The 17,729-nt window shown below is 34.1% G+C and overlaps 1 protein-coding gene across 4 annotated transcripts in view; it reads right to left on the bottom strand.

The window, feature by feature from the left end:
- CEP290 (centrosomal protein 290) overlaps positions 1 to 17,729 on the bottom strand; it is a 54,909-nt gene that overhangs the window by 17,550 nt on the left and 19,630 nt on the right. For 3 of the 4 annotated variants that reach the window (XR_010886591.1, XM_067312836.1, XM_067312845.1), the window contains 18 exons: positions 17,605 to 17,720; positions 15,144 to 15,246; positions 13,528 to 13,758; positions 12,809 to 12,982; positions 11,161 to 11,272; positions 10,137 to 10,342; positions 8,146 to 8,297; positions 7,049 to 7,160; positions 6,114 to 6,569; positions 4,913 to 5,077; positions 4,552 to 4,659; positions 4,331 to 4,465; positions 3,588 to 3,854; positions 2,466 to 2,573; positions 1,698 to 1,897; positions 937 to 1,150; positions 609 to 746; positions 314 to 535 (listed from right to left, as the gene is read on the bottom strand). Coding sequence is in view for 3 of the 4 variants with exons in the window: in XM_067312836.1 (XP_067168937.1) it covers positions 314 to 535; positions 609 to 746; positions 937 to 1,150; positions 1,698 to 1,897; positions 2,466 to 2,573; positions 3,588 to 3,854; positions 4,331 to 4,465; positions 4,552 to 4,659; positions 4,913 to 5,077; positions 6,114 to 6,569; positions 7,049 to 7,160; positions 8,146 to 8,297; positions 10,137 to 10,342; positions 11,161 to 11,272; positions 12,809 to 12,982; positions 13,528 to 13,758; positions 15,144 to 15,246; positions 17,605 to 17,720 (3,219 nt within the window). In the remaining variant the exon portion in view is untranslated. The remainder of the gene's footprint in view (positions 1 to 313; positions 536 to 608; positions 747 to 936; positions 1,151 to 1,697; positions 1,898 to 2,465; positions 2,574 to 3,587; positions 3,855 to 4,330; positions 4,466 to 4,551; positions 4,660 to 4,912; positions 5,078 to 6,113; positions 6,570 to 7,048; positions 7,161 to 8,145; positions 8,298 to 10,136; positions 10,343 to 11,160; positions 11,273 to 12,808; positions 12,983 to 13,527; positions 13,759 to 15,143; positions 15,247 to 17,604; positions 17,721 to 17,729) is intronic. The other variant, XM_067312851.1, reaches the window with a different exon arrangement.

The following is a 17,729-nucleotide window of genomic DNA, read 5'->3' as shown; positions in this document are numbered from 1 at the left end:
GAGCACAAAATTTGAGCTAGCCATTTTTCAAAGAAGCTTTAAAAGTGGTAATTCAGCCCCTCAGACTGTTTCATACTTATTTCAAGGTGCCAGTGTTCTTCAGCTTCTTCCTTATATTTGAGATGTGCTTCTAACAGCAAAAGCTAATAACTCATATATAACCCTGCAGAAATCAGGTTGATGAGCAATGTAAGTTTTCAAGTATCAGTCTCTATGTCTGCCGAAGGTACTTAATCTTTCTCCCCCAAAACAGCACATGTATGCAGAAAGTTGACCAAGATTGAATAGGTTGTTAAAAAAAAACCACAGCTACCTGAATAATACTGGTCAGCCTCCTAATCTTTTTTTTCAGTTCTTCATTTTCTTTTTCCATTTCATTTTTTTCTCTCAACACTTTAGTAAATGCCTTTTGTTTCCTCTGAAGTTCTTGGTTCAATTCATCCATTTCATTTAACACAGAGCTCTCCCTGTTTTTACTTATTTTAAGGTTATCTTTAAATTTTGTAATCTGATTATTTAATTCCTCTATCTGTGTCTAGAAGAAAAAAAAATAAATCAGGATATCAGCAACACAAAAACACAATACAAAGATACTACCTAGTACTCACTGTGAGCCCCTTTGTTTGTCTATCAACAATCTCCTGGACATTCATGTATGCCTCTTTCTGTGACGCTGCAGAAATAATCTGCTGCTCAGCATTAGCAGTCATTTCTGCTCGGAGTTCCAGAAGTGCTTTACTCAAAGCCTAAAAAAACCATCAAATTCAAGTTTTATAAGTTACTACGAACATTACAAAATAGAAAAAGGCAATTCAATTTTACTATGTTAAGTTATTCAACTATATTCCACCTACTGCTGTGCTATACATAGAAATCTTAAGCATTAAGCCACTTATTTTAGTTTGTGACATAGGTATACAATTTTTGTTGACTAACTTTTTGCTGCTTCTCTTTCAAGGCTAACTGGCTCTTCAGGCGTTCCACCAGGTTTTTCAGTGTTGTCGTGGGTGCTCTATTATTTGCTTCTTTTTGGGCCTCTAATTCAGCTTTTACATTCACTAATTCCTTCTCCATCTGAGATAACATGTTCCTCAATTCATTTGCTTCATCCTTCAGGCGCTCCACATCAACTGAATGCTTTTCCTGAAGTCTAATACAAAATAAGCATAAATAGGATGCATTGCAATAATTAAGCTAGCAAACTTGAAATAAATAACCAAGGACACAATCTTATGTTTTCATTACTGTTAAAGTGAATGACATACAGATTTGGACATAGCAAAGACTCCCTCCATAAAGAATATCTCCATTTAATAAGAAAGTTATTCAAGATCAACAAATGAGATCAGAGCATTGTTCATATTCCTCTTTTGAATTAATAATAAAATTATTCTAATTCTTGGTGTTGGCAGGTAAAAAAGCATTGTACTTTCCTCCTTTTAAAAAAAGGGACAAATTCAAAATGTTAGCTTAAAGACCTAGCTTAAAGACATTTGTTATAACAAAAGACTCATGGAATAACTTTGTGCCCTTCAATGAAAGAAAAAGTAACAACTAAAAGGTATTTTACGAGCCACAGTTTTTCAGTATTAGCCTTGATGAAGGATTTCAAAGTAAAACAGTTTACAATTACCAACCATGGTAACTCTTTTGAGTTAGTTTTGTGACTTGATTACATTAACTGTCTAAAAACTTACTGGGCCCTGATACTCTCAAATTCTTTGATTTTCATTGAGGTAATTTGTTTTTGTTTCTCCAAGTCAGATGATGTTTTCTTTAATTTGCTAACAAGTGAAGCAAGAGAATTGTCCTGTTCTGCTATGGTTTGCTCCATTTCAGCCAAACAGAGGAAATGTTTTTCACTAGGAAGTGATAAAGAAGGCTTTTTCATCAACTCCTGTAAAACAGAACAAATACACGTGACAAATATTTTAAGGTTTAAATCAAATGTAAATTAGTGATGCATTAAAAAATAAATAAATAAATCTTGAACATAACCAAACATTGATTTTTTCATTTTTATCTATTGTGACACGAGTCACAGTCTATGCAAAAACATCAATCACATTGCTTTCAAAAGAGCTCTTTACAGATGTCAACTTATCATAAAGTGTCAAGAGATAAATTGAATTAGGCTGGGTTATTTCCTTTAGCCAAAGACTTTGAATTAAAAGAACAGAAAACGTAAAAGACACCCACCTCTCTTCTAGAATTCTCCATAAATTAGGATGATATGAAATATGCTCTTATATACTGTGGTAGAAACTTTGTAATTTACATTTGTTCTCAAACCCATCTCTCTCAAATTCTTTCAATTCAAGAATACACTAATTCTGTATTGACTATCAATTTATTTTTCTTGACATCATTTATTACTTACTTTTGACTGCAAAATTGTTCTTCTGAGCAACAATTTTCAAAATTTGGGAACAACCTCACTCATCCCACAAATACACATAACTCACCAAAGCAGTTTGTTTGAATTTATTAAGGGAATTGTCGGTATGCAAATCTAACTTCTGGTGTAGAACTCTCAGGTCTTCTTCGTGCTTCTTGGCTACTTCCTCTTGTTCCTGCAAGTTCAAAGTAAAGATGTAACCTTACTGTACTTACACTGGCACATAATTCCAGAAATTAATGAAACTGCAGAATCTTTTACATTGGTTCCTCACTCATTTAAATGCTATTTTAATCCTTTTCTGATTCTTCTATTGCCCTCCAAATTTTCCTCTAATTCTGCCATTTTTTTAAAATTCTTTCTTGTTTTTGCTATACTCACTGATTATACTTTTTTTCACCTTTTAACACCTATTGAGAAAAAATCTGCTATTGCAGTTTTAGGCTATGTTTGCATTAGCAAGTAGTATGGTGCAACAGAACAGGAGCTGTAAACCAAAACAGTTGGTGCTGAAGATTGATACCCTTATTATGGACTTTTCAGGGCTATTTACTTTGGGCTAGCTTTAGTCTGGTCCCATAAATTGAATGCCTACTAGCAGATGGAGCATAGCAAGTTCATTCTTAGACTGCATTTTCTGGTTTAGTGTCAAAGCAATAAAATTTGATTTCTCTCAGATGAAATAGCTATACATGTTAAAAAAGCACAATAAGTGAAGATGATAGGAAATCTGCTTCAGAAATGCATTCCCGATACAAACACACTAGTGTAGACACACCCTCAGTCTTGAAGTACCTCTTAAACACAAGGCTGGCTTTTAAGAACATTTTCCATAAATGCATGTCATTCTTATACCTCCCAAATATACTGCAAGATGCAGTTCACAGCTCACTGTTGTAAGTACATGAAACCCCATATAAATATACGAGTCCACTTCTGTTTTTCCTCCTGTCATACTAATTTAATTCCTTGAAAGATATTAGGTACATAAGCCTCTTGACTGAACAAGTCTCCCACTGTAAGAAGTTAAAAACTCTTCATGAACTTCCTACATGAAAAATGAATAATCGTGTCTGCTCTGTTCCCTCTGAAGTCAGAAAACTATTAAAATTTCAATAACAATGAGATGAACAAAGAATCAACTAAAAAATTTAAAAAAGAAAAAAATATATGCAAAAAGTTTAGTTACCTCTCTTGCTTTAGCAAGCAAATGTTGATATTTCTTTAACACTTCTTCCTTCTGATTTAATCTTGCTTGCATATTTGCAATGGTTTGATGAGCAATTTTTATGGCATGATGGTACTCTGGATCATCTTCTTTTCTACCTAATTCAGCTATTATTCTCTCTCTTTCTGATGTTGCAGGTAATCGAAGTCTTAGTTCATTTATAACCTTGTCTCTTGATAGAACATTTTGTTCAGCTTTCCACAGAGCAGTTTCTTTTTCTTTTAATTTCTACAACAAAAGGTATCAGAAATATTTGTCTAAATCAACTTATAATCACAAAACCTTTTGTGCCCAGTTTTGTGTGAGATTATTGTAAGATCAAAAGTCCCGTGATATGATTAGCATGTCATTACGTATTACTGTCTGGCACAAAGCACCTATGCAACCTGCCTTGTGCTACCAAAACTATGAAGCTGGTGTTTTCAGATTTCTCGTGGACCAAAAACTACCTTCTGTAACAGATTTTCAATTTAGTACAATCTAAAATCTAAACCGATTAAAAATTCTCCTCTGTAATTTTTTCTAATGGAAAAAACGTCAATTTTAGGTGTGTGCTATTATTCACATTCTCCAAGCTAAATACTTCTAAGGGAATGGACACATTTGAGCGACGTTTACAAAAGGATATTTGCTATATAAAAAAAATTAAAGGGCATAGAAATATAAACTTTGCCATTTATAAGAAAATTTATACATTTCATTACCTCCTCTAGTGATTTGCAGGTTGACCTAGTTTCCAGGATTGTTCGAACATGCTCCTGAATTTTTCTCAAAGCCAGTTCAAGTTGCTGTGGAAGGGGCAAACTAGGGTCTGGAACTGATCCTGTAGCCTCTTCAAACTGCACAGAAAGATTCAGATTCATGTTATCTAACAACTCCAAAAAAATGCTTATCAGTCTATTTTTAGTTAATTTAGTGCATGTACCTTTAGAGCAGTACTAAGTATTTCATTTTGTTGATGATCATGTATGTCTAATTGGCGCTGCAGTTCTACTTCCCTCTGGTCCCAAGACATTTGCCTTTCTTCATGAAACTATAACAAATGTTTGATAAAGACATCTTATTCATTGAAGGCAACAGGAATTTTATAACCAACGTAAACAGGAAAGATACATACGGAAATATAAAATGTTTGAAAATGACTCAAATGTGCTACCAAAAAAACAGTTATGGAACCAAAATACAAATATCTATGTTAACAAGCTCACTAGGAAAAATATATGTTTTAAATCACTTAATGAAATAAAAAATTTGCTGGTTTTCTAATAGCACGCAGAAATATATACCTTGTTCTGCTGTACAATTTCTTCTTCCAGATTATTGATTGTACATTCATATTCAGAAATTATATTATTCAAATATTTCATTTCTTCCTTTTGCTTGACTAACTCTCGATTCAGTTTAAGTTCCTGCAGATGGAGTTCTTCCATCTTCATATGCCATTCAATTACCTAATAATAAATTACACACAGTATTACAATTTATCAAGTCCACAGGCTGTCTAGATGCAGCTACACTCTTTGACTTTGAGGCAGGAGGGTATTTATCCAACCAATGGAAGGAAAAAGGTTCCGCCTCTTTAAGCTTTTTCACTTCCTTTGAACGAGGCGGCAGGGCAAAAGCATTTAACTGCAAGGGGAATGACTGAAAAGGGCAGCAGATAACTGGAGAGGTAATACGGCTCCCCTACCCTGACAAAGAGAGCCCTCCCTCATGGTCCAGCTAATTTTCAAATCACCTAACTGAGCTATATCCTATGCACCTGTTCAGCTTGAACAACAACAACAAAAAAGCATTCAAGAAGTTTGAAGATCTGCTACTGCTTTGGAAAACACAACCAAAACCATATAAACACTGTATAAAAGAAAACAATATTCAATAGTGCATATATACTAACTGTAATAAGACATTTTTATGCAAAAACGCTCTAGAAAATCTTTGAAAATTGGCTAAAAAAACAAAATAGACCAAGAGCACTTTAACCATTGCTTACATGCTGACATCTTTAATCATAAAAGATAAAGCCATATAATATACTACACAGTGACTCTTATCCAGTTGGAAGACAACATTTATAATAGCAAAATATGATTAAGGGGCATTACAAGGGAATAACAACATTTCCACCTGAATTAAATGCCTCTGGATTTATTTAAAAAGTCATGGATTTTTAGCAAGGATTTCAATTCAAGTTGGCAGAGGAGTATTTCAGAATGTTACTCTGTGTCTAATTTCAGCCTTCACTTCCTGAGAAACTTAAGTGGTCACAAAAGAAAATCAGTAAATTATAAATGGCAAATAACTAATGATTGTCATTTTTCTAAAAGAGGAAAAAAATCAAAAAACAATAGCTGTCATATTCTAAACCAGTATGTTCTGAAATCATGATGATGTGCATTAAAACGGAAGTTTAGGGCACAAATTGGACTGAAATTTATAAAAGCACATCAAATTAGCATGGTTATTCCAAGCTGTAAAACAGCTAACCTTTTGAGCTCCTCTTGTATCCTTCAATGCACTTAATAATTCTTCTAAACTTTTTAGCTTTAACTCCATCTCCAGTGCTCTGTTTTCTGCATTTCGACGCTCTTGCTGGGCATGCTGAACTTCTTCCAGGATTTTCAGTTTATCATTCTGCAGCTGAATCATGGTTTTGGAGAATTTTTCTTGTTGTGCTAAAGGCAGAGCACCACTAAACTGTCGCCGCAAAGACTGAATTGTCTGACGTAGATGTTTGGCTCTATTTCTTCCTTCCAGTCGGGCAAAATATAAGGCTTGCTCTCTGTCATCAAGCTTCTGCTCTAAACGCAGATTATGGATCTCCATTTTCTGTAGTTTCAATGCAAGTGTCTCCAACTTGTCTACAGCACTGGATTCACTAACTTGAAGGGCTATGATACGTTGATGCAGTTTTGCAATAATTGCTTTTTCATCTGACTGTGTCTAAGAACCAAAACATACAGCAAAAATATTTTTCATCTTTAATATAATAATGCAGTGTTTATATAAAATGTAAATAAGCAATTACTATCTTTTTGTATCTTATATACTGCATGCATTTTATCCCACAGATAGGAGCAAGAACTTAGCTTTAAAAACAGAATTTTATTTTTCCACTATCATCTCTAAAGCCAAATTTTAAAAGTACATCTTCTCAGATACTGATCTTAAAAATTGTATCTTCTAAAAATGCCAGGAAACAAGGAAGAAAAATATGTGAACTTAACAAATATGATATACTATAAAAAACTGATAGAAGTGTTGTATTTATGGACTCAAACCATTCTAGAGCATGGAAACAGTCCCAAGAAATTTTTTTACTTTTGCAGTTTCTGAATTTACTCTAGAATTACTTCATTCCCCTCCTCTTCAGAAAAACTTCAAAAAAACTGCAGTGTTAATGGAGATTGCTTTGACCATACCTGATAATCTAAAATTTGCATTCGAAGGGATTCCACTTCCCTCTCTCTGCATTGTTGTCGTGCCTCCAGAGCTCCGACTTGCATTTTTGCAACATCAGACAGTTCCCTTAACCTTACAGGAAAAACACAATATTGTGCCATTTGAAACCACTGAATAACCTATTCAGCTGTTCTACATAGAAGATGCTGAAAGAAGATGCTTAAAATATTACTTCATATCAAAGCATTCAAAGACTCCATTCTCTTCAGCATACTCATTTTTCTCTACCACTTGGTGTCCTTCTTATGTACTGAGCAGTGCCTCTTAAGTTTTTTACAGAAGGTTCTCTTATAAATTATACACATAGTTTGCTAGCAGATACCCACGCCAGGAAAACACCACCATGGTCTTTACCTAATCTAAGCATCTCCCTCCTTCTCCATTTCTCTCCCAATTCAAAACATAAATACTCAAAAAATTTGATTCTCTATTCCTTCTCTGCTTTGCCAAGTCTAATTCCCCATTTTCAACATCAAAATCACTGCAAATATGCCCCCACAGGCTTTGCTGCTTTAGGAATATAACAGGATTGTATTGCTTACTCAAATACAAATGCCCATGATAAAAGTCACATCAACATATATGAAAAGGTCAGTATTTGAATTTATGCATACAAAGTCAGTCTCTTTAAATAAAAGAAAAAAAAAGTCACTCCAGTTTAAATCTAATTTTCAATATATCTTTGACTCTTTGGAAAAAAAATTGCTCTCTAATTCCTGTTATGAGATTTTCCTAAATCTACTGGAGGTTCTAGCACAGAAGCAAAATAAATCTTAATTTGCTTAAAAAACACAGAGTATCTAAACACACACCTACCCATACCTATCTAGGACAGCACTTAATTCCTTGCTCAAATCACAATGAAGTGAATGATTTTCTTTATAGTGCCTGAATGAAACGCTTCATTTTCAATTCCAAATTTGGCATATATAAATCAAAAAAATTAGGCACTGAAAATTACCAGTGAGTGATACACAAACAGTGTATGCCTATACAGCCCAAATTTTTGAATGCTTCCAAACATACTGCATTTTGAATTTGCTACCTCAATACTTACTTTGATACTTCAGTCTTTAGTTCCATCTGACTCTTCTCTAGATCCATGATTTGTCGTCTGTCTGCATCACTTACTGCCTTACTTATACTATTTGACAGTTCATCTCTTAATTCTTGTTCCACTTTCTGTGCTTCAAGGTTGATTTTGGTGAGCTTGAAAAATTAAAAACAAACAAAATGGTATTCCTAAGTGCACATCCGCCCCCAACCCCTGCAAAGAGAAAAAGTACCAAAAGTATCTTTTCTTTTTCAGTCATTACAAATATCATACAAATGTTAGAAAAAGTTTTTTTTTTTCCTCTCTGCTTAAATATCTCTCTTTTTATTACCAATATTGCATACATGATATGGTAAAGCCTCAAGAATGAGTTTACCAAACACAGTTGTGGCAGATTAACCTGATTCCACTCGTTAATAAAATAACTGACTTTCTAAAAAAAAAAATAAAATAAAAAGAAAGAGTGGTATATCCTGTTGTCTGGACCTCAAGTATTTGAGGCACTACCATCTGGAAAATTAGCAAACTAGTGAAATAGAGGTTAATATCAAAACTGTAAAATGGGTAAGAAAAGAAGGAGTCATGCTGAAGCAGATTTATGAGTTTGGAAGGAGATGCCTAGCAGACTTCCTCTAGTTATCAATTCTTGAACTGAATTGTCTTAAAATTTTCATTAATTACCTTAGCACAGTCTTACCATCTAGAAGAAAAGAAATGATGCTAGACTAGGAGGCACTGTCAACAGGCATATATGAAACAGAAAATGAACATCCTGAAGTTATAGGAATAAAATGAGGTCCACAGAGGCACTAATAAGAATAAATTCTGATATTAGTTAGGTGTTCATCAACTGAAAATGAAGACCACTATTCCTAAGTGTATCATGGGGCAGATGACAATATATATAAAAGTGAAAAAGGGAAACATTACCTAGGGTGCATCCCCTGAAGTATTTATTAATGGAAAAAAAGGAGTCATGCCATCATGAAAGGCTTTAACAATGCCATCTCTGAAAAGCTTTATGCACTTTCAGTGACTTCAAGTCTAAAATGAATGTGTAAAAACACCACTAAAATGATAAAGAAATGGAAAGTTTAAAGCAATCTAAAATAGCTAGACTACAGTCTAGCAAAACACAAGGAAGGGGAAATGACTACTGGCTATCAACATTCCTATCAATGCAAACACAAGGGAAGAAAAATTATAGTTAACCTATAAGCCAGTAGTAGCACAAGAACAAACTTGAACAACTGTCTATAAATACATTTAGACTGGAAATTAGAATAAAGTTCCACAAATTCATTATGTCAACAGTAGGAAACAAACTTCAAATAGGATATAGTGGGGACAAAAAAAAAGATCTAACAAGATTATGACTGATATATTTACAACAGGAATTATAAGGGTCGTCTGCAATACCAGGGTATCAGATTTGATCGCACATGATTCCTCTTCTATTCCTGCATTATAATATATGCTTGACACATGACAGAAGGACAGTGACCGTAACATAACAGAATTAGGACAGTACTGCTCACAAAAGGGATGCAAAGCTCTAATACTTTTGGAATTATTAGTACTTACGGAAAAGTTAGCAGAAAAGGGATCATAGGAATTAGACACAAGATATAGGTAAGTCAAGAACAGACTTCTGTTTGGAGCCTGTTGAATAACTAGCTAGCTATTTGTCAAGGTGCTCACCATATATTTTATAGAGAATAACAAATCTTTGAAATAAAGTTAATTAGTTATATTTTGAATAAATGTCCTGTCCATGTGAAATTGCAGCTCATACGGGCAGCATCATAAATTTTGCATCGTAAACCTATTTATCAAAAAGTCATAATGCTATATGATCGGTCAAAACTTTCTGAAATGCTCAAAAATTTGCTTTTAAGATGTGTCAGATTGCAGTCTTAACATATTATTGCAACAGATATATATCTGTTGCTATATATATTGCAGTTTTAACATATATATCTCAACAGATTTACCTCAGCAAATTTTGTTTCCAATTCAAAATTACGTTCTTCTACTTGCTTTAAAGTATTCCTTAAATGTTCATACATTCGTTGTGAATGTTCCGCTCTCTGTCTTTCATTTAATTCCTTCATTTCCAACATTGTGATTTTCTTAGAAATGGACAAAACCTCACTGTTGGTTATTGCTTTTGTGGCCTTGTCTGTTGCACTGTCATCCCCTATATTCAAAAATAATTAAATTAAGGAATACACAAGCTGATCCAACTATGAAAATTATTTACACCATGAAATAGAACATGATTTTTTTCTTTGCCAGATAAACTTTATTGAAACATCTAGATTATTTCTTAAACTGGAGGCATGGATATTGAAATAGCCTTGCCTTATTACAAGCTTGAAAAAAATCTATTTTGAAAAAAAATCATAATTAGTTATTGATGGGTATCGCTGCAACCACAGTTATTGAGACTGATAACTGTTTTAATGTCGTCTTTCACTTTATACTTATTCAGCTGGTAAATCTTCAGAAAATTTGATTAAAAATCTGGAGAAGAAAGATGTAGACAAGTTCTTGAAAAATAGCAGTGTAACCTGTATATAAAGAATCCCCCAGTTATCAAGAAAAAATAATTATGTTACAAAGCATGAAAATAGGAAAAAAGAAATCATTCTTCTGACAACCTATCCAATACTTTGAGTGACAGTACAGCCAGAACATATTGCATCTTATTCAAAAAACAGAAGATGTAGCCTTGCAAGTTGCAGCTTTTAAACCCTTGACCCAACAACCTATAAAAAGTCAACTTGGAACAGTTTCCTGAGGAAAGTACCAAACTTTGTTTTGACGGAAGAGCTAAGAGAAAGAAAAAAAAAAGGGGGGGGGGAAATGGAGAAATGGATACAAAATATTGGGTTTTTTTCCTTGTTCCTCCCCCCTCCCCACATACAGCAATTATTTTAAAATGTTGTAAAAAATTATTTGTATATAGGACATACAATTTGTTTTTTAATGTTGCAAAATAACTTTCATACTTGCCCAGTTTAGTCATTTGTTCCCAAGCCTGCTCTACAGTGTGAAGTTTTTCTTTTGTAATCTCCAGTTCCTTATTCAATGAATTTATCTGCGCTTTCAAGGATTCATTCTCCCTCTGCATGACAGGAAAGTTACAGTGTAACAACACACTAACTGTAGCAGATTTGATGTTTAGTATCTGTAAAAACTTTTAAAGTTAACAGATTTTACCTATGCATAATCCACTAACCTACAAATATAGAAACAGAATACCATAGGTCCGCTTCTAAGAGTCAAACTGTTCATCTTTGCTCTCTGGATGTATGTTTCTGTCAATTAGTATTAACAAGAATATTTATGATCACAGTGACCGTGATTCCTAGAGTGGCTAGAATTAGATAAAGAAATCTAAGCCTCTCATACTAAACACTTCATTAACTTCTGGTAAATACTAAACACTTTCATGATGGAAAGGAAGAAGTACTTCTGGAGGATAGTTCATCTCACATACAAGTACATTTCTAAGATCATCTGCTTCTTTTAAGATGTTTTAAGCATCAAATACAATGTTAAACATTGGTTTTGTAAACATTCCTTCTCTCCTCCAAATGGGAACACAAATATCCATATCAACTAGTAAAGCAAATGGAATTCCTCATATTAATTTTCAGTTTCTAATTTTCTAAACACACTTCTCAGTTTACTACTGAGAAACAATTCTTTAGCTCTGTGAAACTACCGAAGTAGTCAAAGCAAGTTTTCAGACACACAAAACCCCGTAAAACGAACTAAACAAGGAATCATTCATTCTCTACCTAACACCAGTGCATCTGCCAGTTTCAAGAAACGTGAATTTAACGGTTCAGTACGTTTACCCAGCAGTTATGCATTTAACTTCTGTTAGCCACAGATAGCCTAATAGATAAGAACACAACATTTGTTTTAACTACTGGTTTTTTTTCTAGGACTATTATTTCTGATACGAATGAAGGGGGGAGGTAATGACAGATGCTTGAAGCCAGCTTCATAGATCTTGAAAAGAAACTCCCTTCTACTCCAGAATAAAAGTTCATACAAATAGTTCCATATTTTCAGTCCCTATAACATAATAAATATTCCTTCCACCATCCTGTTTTTGATAATCAAAGAACTAAACATACTTTGTGAAGAAACATACCCAGAGTTTAACTTAAAAAGCAAATAAGCCAAATAAAAAACCCAAATAAATAAAACCTTTTATGCATGCCTACTGAAATGAAGATCTCTGACATCTGATGTTTCTCCAAACACTGACAAAGTACCAGGTAAGAAAATTAAAATATCAATAGCAACATTAAGATCCAGCTGCATCACGATTTTATCTTATTTTAGCTTCTCGTTTTCTTTTCTAAGATGTACATCACATCTTCAACAGGCCCACATCGAAAATAGCTGTTTGTTAAAACTAGAGAGCCAAATTCCTGTCTAAATTTAAGCTCCAGCTTGTCAGACCAGCTCTCTTTCTGTACATTTCTACTCGCTCCCAACATCTCCTTCCCACTGCAGAACCATTATTAACACTAGCAGTTCTAGCACTGGGACTTCCATTCTTAAGTGAGGATGAGGAACAATGCAGAATGAATGCAAAATGACATTTTTTCCCCTTAAGGCTCAAGCATAACACAAACATTACCTCCATATGTTCCATATTTGATGTCCGCTGGACGAGCAAGTTATCTTTTTGTAATATATCTCTGTATTTAGCAGTTAATGCATTATACTGCTTATTAGCCAGTTCTAGTTCAGACAGTGGCACACAACCATCCAGTACTTTTTGCAGAGCTGCAATCTTAAAGCTAGCCATTTCCTATGAAAATAATTGATACACTGGGTTACTGAGGTCTGCTAAATCTTTGAAGAGAAATACTAAAATTACTCTATGGAAAAAAGAATATCAGTTAATATATTGTTTTAAAACATGATACTGAATTATTTTACTAAATTAATATTTATCTTTATCAACTACTTGCAATAAACAGCCACAAAATTTCTCTAGTATTCCAACTCTCCTAGTAATTTTATCAATAGCTGCCTCTAGATCATAATGTATTAGTCAAAAACATATTTTATAAAGATAAGTTAATACAGTCCTTACATTCCTGAAAGGTCAAGAAGTGAGATTGGTTTCACATGATACTATCAATTAAAAACAAACAAACAAACAAAAAAACCAGTTGAAACAGCTTCAGAAGGGGACAACCAACAAGCTTCCTGTTATGATACTTATTTATATGTAAAGAACGCTTTGACAAAGTTTGTAACAGCGTTTAACTTGCATTAAAAACTGTAACAATGTATTATTGCCAAACAGACTGTAAAAGCAAAAGTGTGTCTTACTACTACTAACCATACCTTGAAACGTTGCAAGTGTCCAATTTTCCTTGTAACTGCAGTCTCTATATGTGTCATTTCACCCTTTAGCTTCTCATTTTCTTTTCTAAGATGCTGTTCCACTTCAAGTAAAGTGGTACATTGCCTTGTTAATGACCTTTCATTAACTCGTAAGACAGTTATTTTTCTATTATTTTCTGCAAGTAATTTTTTTGTTTCATTGGGATCCATCTGAAGTGCATTGAGTAAATTCTGTAAAATAAAAATGTTTTTACAGGAGACTTGTACAGAAATACTGTAAAACTCAACTACATAGACAAGTTATCCTTGTTAAAATACATTTTCTAATCTAATTTTAAAAATTCTGTTAATCTGCCTGAAGATGTTTTTTTCTGCTAATTATATATATATATATATATATACACAAACACACACAACATATGTAAACATAAATGTGCTGTTAGAAAACAGAAAAAATTTCTGTCTTCAAAGTCATTAGTTTCTGAGGAACAGAAATGAAATTTATCTGATTAACTAATACAAATTTTTGGTAAGGCTGACATTTTCAGAATTTAGAACAAAAATTAATTCTCCAAATATTTATCATTATTCTTCCCCCTTTTACTAGTCCTCTGTAGCTTTTAGAATCAAAACAAATGTATTTTAATCATTTTCTAAAACAAACAGAACCCCTGTGGTTTCAGACCATACACTAATAATCTCCTAGTTGAGGTTCCAATTAGTATTTGTAAAGTAACCACACATCGTTTCCTGCGGAAGTGCGTGTGCATGCATGCATGCCTGTATGCACACACACACACACACGTAAATCCTAGGGGGAAAAAAGAACAATTTATAGTAGCAAAGGAGGAGTCAACTTAAAATTCTGTATAAAAGCATGAAAGTTTATAATGCTGTGGGGAAAAAAAGTTATAGAGCAAGTCATAACCTAGTTCAAGACTGCCAGAAGTCTCCCTACTGGCACTGCAACCTGTGTGTAGGCATGAATGAGCTTCCTCCCCGTCTGACACCACAAGCAGCAGCAGGCTCCGTAGCAGACTGGCAGCGCAGGGTGCAACAAGTAGGACCTACACCTCAGGTGTGCGTAGAGGAAACTCGTGGGGTGCTTTCTCCCCAGCACATGGATTAGCATCCTGCAAGGAGCGGCACAGGTATACACAAAGCTAGAACACCCCCATCTGCAACAAGAGGGGTGTGTAAGTAGGGTAGCCCACACCTTTAGGAATGGGTGTTTGTACTTGTAACCTGAAAGGGGTGGGGTGGGAGGGTGTGAATATAACTGTGGGAATGTGAGTGTGTCGGGTGAGAATGATTAGTTATGGAAGAGCGTTTAGAAATCTGTAGGTGTATATTAACATTTTGTAAGTATCTAGTACTGTGGTTTATCTTTGGCATGGCTGCTATTGTTTCTGAATGTATAGTTCACTGATTGCTGGTTAATTACCTGTCATTAATAAATCAATAAACCACTTCCTTTCTGATTTGATTTGGATTGAGCAGTGTTTTCCCTTGTAATGTTTTCCCCTTTTTAAACAAATTATACCACAGTATTAATACCTCTATTGTATGTCTGTATTAAAGTCTTTAAAAAACATGAAAGTAAAAAAATTACTCACAGAATATTCCTTTATTTCTGTAGCATCCTGTTCTTTTTGTTCTTCTAGCTTTTTCTTTTCCTCTTTCATTTCTTCAGATATTTTCTGCCAGCTTTCCCTTTCACTATCATAGTCATTAAATATTTTCATTTAGAATGATGAAACACTTGATAATTTTCAAAACCGTAACTAAACAGTAACCCCTAAAATACTGCAGACCAAGATTTTTATTGTTCACAATAATGTAATTTGAAAAAGACTTTATAAACTGTAGATGGATAACTGAAAAATTACCTTATTTGTTTAGGCTGCAGCTGGTTTAATGGTGAACACACACTAATTCTTAAAAAAAGTTCAAGTCAGAGTACTCAGGAAAGCTAAGGGCAATCAAAAAGATAGGAAATAAGTGTGTAGAAGCTAAATGCTTTATCTCTTCTCCAGGTATGTATCGCCAGGAAGACACAGCAATGCCTCACTCCAAAGAACATCCACATAAGGGATTTAATGTGCTTTAAATTATATACTTGGATTTCAGACAAATTGCTTCTTGAATATCTCTTTGCAAAAATAGCTAAAATTTAAAACTTTTCAAATAAAAAAAAATTCACTTTCAGTACCTCTCTAGAAACTTCAGGTCTCCCTTTTATAACAAGGGAGACAAAAAATGATACTACTGAATACTACCTTTCTGTGAGCCTGTAGCTGGTCCTTTTCTTTTCGAAGCAGTCTAGGCCCAGCAGATTTCAGCAGATACTCACAGCTGTGCCCATTAATTAGGGTGATGAGATACACAGCTAGATAAAATGGTTTGGCAAATGATGCCATTTTCCATAACTGTTTCCTTTGCATGAAGCACTCACACATTCATTAGCTAAGAGGAACAACATGCTAGAGGAACAAGGCTTCTGCAGTCTGAGAATAGTCCTCAGAGACAGAGTACCTATGATCCTCTTCAAGTATTTTTAATTTATCATACGGAATGGTACAGCCTCAGAGGGGAGATTACTCACTCGTGCTCTGAGAATTCCCCACGGCAAAGAAGTTAGCGGTTTCTTTAATAGCTGTAAGTTCAAATTTGCCTCAGGAAGTGGACAGACTTAAATCCAGGTCTCCTATATCCAGATCCTGAATTTGAGGTCAGAATTCTGAATAAAATGGCAGGCAATAGCTGTTTTTAATCAGTTAAATCAATTTTTAACAGTTTTACAAGTTTTTCCTTCCACTGTATTTCCTTTATTTAAAATACACAAAGGATATAATTTTTACCCCTAGTTTTTCTATTTCAGTGAGAAAATAAACACAAAAACACAAAAAATTCAGTTTCTGTTTGGCCCAAACTAGTCCCCTCTACCCATTTTTGTTTCCAATTTGGAAACAAAAAAGACCATATAGGTCTAATGAGGAAGTTCCTGTAGACTGTATAGGATAGTTTAGGCTAGTCTAAATAAATAATCTAGGTATTTTCAAAGACGGACTGTCTTCAAGCTCCTCCTCTTTGCCCTGATCTTTAAGAAGTATCATCTCTTCAGAGAGAAGTATTATCTCTTCAGAGAAGATCTCTTAGTTTCTCCCACAATGGGAGAAAAAGGAGGAAAAGGAAAGAAGGCATTTTGAAGGTAGGTCTTTATGGATTGCCATGTCCTGGAATGTAAATCTCCACCCCTAACTTCAATCTATAACAGTTTTGGAGAAGGAACTTTCAATCATCATACATAATCTAGTAATAAATGAGGTAGTATAGTAGAGCTTTTAACATTTTCAAGAAAATATGGTTTTAATGTCCCAAACTGAGACATAATGTTATCCAGGAAATCTTAACAGGCTCAAAGAACGAACAGAAGTTCCTGTAAAATGAAACTCTTATTCCAGCTTTCCAGTGAGTATTCATTCCAATTCAAACATTGAGAGGACACCACTAACAGTCTGCTTATTGAAGAACCCAAATCATCAGATTCATCCCTATGCTTTTACCAGATGAAGACCCTTTATTTTGACTATAAAACACAGAGAAATTAGACTCGAACAAACATATAAAGAAACTGAGTCTGAAGAAGAAACAAGCATAAAGAAAAGGCCTGAAGATCTGAAATCCTGAAACAGAGATCTCTGACCTGTGTTTCAATAACAATTTTCTTCTACCTCAGAGGAACCACTAGGACCCATACTTGAAAGCAAAAGAAAATGAGACTGAAGAATCCATAATACTATACTCTAATAAAATATGGGATATCAGCTTCAGAAAGCACAATGTGATCCTTTTTATAAAGTATGCACCAGGAAAGAAGTCTGACAGAAAATATTTTTTGTATGAGCTTTCTGAATCTTTACAGGCCCAAAGAAAATTTATGGAGGCCATATCCAAGAGCTGCAGCATTTATGACACTAACGAAAGAGCCACTTCAACATATTAGCAAATCTTGTGTTCAAAATTATTAAACAGTTACATGTTCAAGTTTTCATCACACAGAAAAGACAACAATACCTGTGATACTCTTTATACAGCAAGCCTTGTTGATGACGAATTACTGCAAATTTTTGCTTATAGTCCTCTACTGCTTCTTCAAATTGTTTAAGTAACTGTTCTTTATTTTCTAGTTCCTAAAGATT

This window comes from Apteryx mantelli, chromosome 1, assembly GCF_036417845.1.
Source record: "Apteryx mantelli isolate bAptMan1 chromosome 1, bAptMan1.hap1, whole genome shotgun sequence".
NCBI lineage: Eukaryota > Metazoa > Chordata > Aves > Apterygiformes > Apterygidae > Apteryx > Apteryx mantelli.
This window is presented reverse-complemented; position numbering and strand designations above follow the sequence as displayed.